We start from the raw sequence: 1,368 nt of genomic DNA, 5'->3' as shown, positions 1-1,368 counted from the left end.
CACTGTAGAACATGCTACCTTACACTCACAGAGGTCTATCTGCCTTTGTTTCTCAAGAGCTAGGGTTAAAGACAGGCATTATATTCATTTAATAGGGAAGAATTCCACTTTGTATCATGTAACATCATAGGTGGGTACACTGTTTTCAAGTGGGACATTCCTCAAGATTATCAGTGATAGTTGTCAGTTGTGCTTTTTCCTATAATTTTGCCATTTTTGTCTCCCCAGGTTTTCTTGGCAAAGCAATGACTGTGGCAAATGGCTCATTAGTGATGGAATTCATACTCTTGGGGATAACAGGAGAGCCTGACCTCCAAGTACCCCTTTTCTTACTCTTTCTAGTAATATATCTGGTAACCACATTAGGAAATTTGACCTTGATCATTCTAATGGTGCTGAACTCTCACCTTCACACCCCCATGTACTTTTTCCTCTTTAACTTGTCCCTCATAGACCTCTGCTATTCTTCAGTGATTACACCCAAAATGTTGATGAACTTCTTAGTAAAGAAGAATGTTATCTCTTACGCGGGGTGCCTGACTCAGCTCTACATTTTTTGCTTTTTTGGAATTTCTGAATGTTACGTGCTGACAGCAATGGCCTATGATCAATACGTGGCTATCCGCAATCCACTCTTGTATAACATTGCTATGTCCCCTAAGGTGTGCTTCTATCTTATGCTTGGATCATATTTGATGGGATTTTCTGGAGCCACAATCCATACTGGTTTCATGCTTCGACTGACCTTCTGTGATGTGAGCACCATCAACCATTACTTCTGTGATATCCGCCCTTTACTGCAGCTCTCCTGTACCAGCACCTACATCAATGAGATGGAGCTGCTCATTGTAGCAGGAAAAGACATCATTGTGCCCACAGTCGTCATCTTTACATCTTATGGCTTCATCCTTTTCAACATTCTCAAAATAAATTCTACTGAAGGGAGGTCCAAAGCCTTCAGCACTTGTAGCTCCCACATAATTGCTGTTACTCTGTTCTTTGGATCATGTGCATTTATGTATCTAAAACCCTCCTCAGCTGGGTCTATGGATCAGGGAAAAATATCTTCTGTATTTTATAATATTGTGGTCCCCATGATGAACCCATTAATCTACAGCCTTAGGAACAAGGATGTTAAAATTGCTCTGAAAAAACTCTAACCAAAAGAAAGTTTTAGTTAGAACTTGCTATTTTTTTACCTGTAGGAATACCACCAAGAGTTAGTGTGTATTGGTCAATTTATTTTCCTACATTCCTCATTATATTGTTTTTTTTTCCTACCATGGAGAGGAGAATTTGTAAATTGTTTTATTTTCTGTAGGTTTTCTTTGTTCTCCACCATTGTGAAACTATTTTCCTTCAGCATTT

At 39.0% G+C, this 1,368-nt stretch overlaps 1 protein-coding gene across 1 annotated transcript; it reads left to right on the top strand.

Annotated features, from left to right (window-relative positions):
• The first annotated feature begins 245 nt into the window (after positions 1-245).
• On the top strand, positions 246-1,160 carry LOC114688082 (olfactory receptor 8B3-like). Its single transcript, XM_028862688.1, has one exon. The coding sequence runs from the start codon at positions 246-248 to the stop codon at positions 1,158-1,160; it is 915 nt and encodes a 304-aa protein (XP_028718521.1).
• The last annotated feature ends 208 nt before the right edge of the window (positions 1,161-1,368 follow it).

Source organism: Peromyscus leucopus, chromosome 7 (genome assembly GCF_004664715.2).
Source record: "Peromyscus leucopus breed LL Stock chromosome 7, UCI_PerLeu_2.1, whole genome shotgun sequence".
Taxonomy (NCBI): domain Eukaryota; kingdom Metazoa; phylum Chordata; class Mammalia; order Rodentia; family Cricetidae; genus Peromyscus; species Peromyscus leucopus.
The sequence above is the reverse complement of the archived record's forward strand: the minus strand, read 5'-3'. Positions and strand labels throughout refer to the sequence as shown.

Bases quoted from the DNA above. Each gene is read 5' to 3' on its own strand.
- LOC114688082 (XM_028862688.1), top strand. From the start codon at position 246: ATGACTGTGGCAAATGGCTCATTAGTGATGGAATTCATACTCTTGGGG.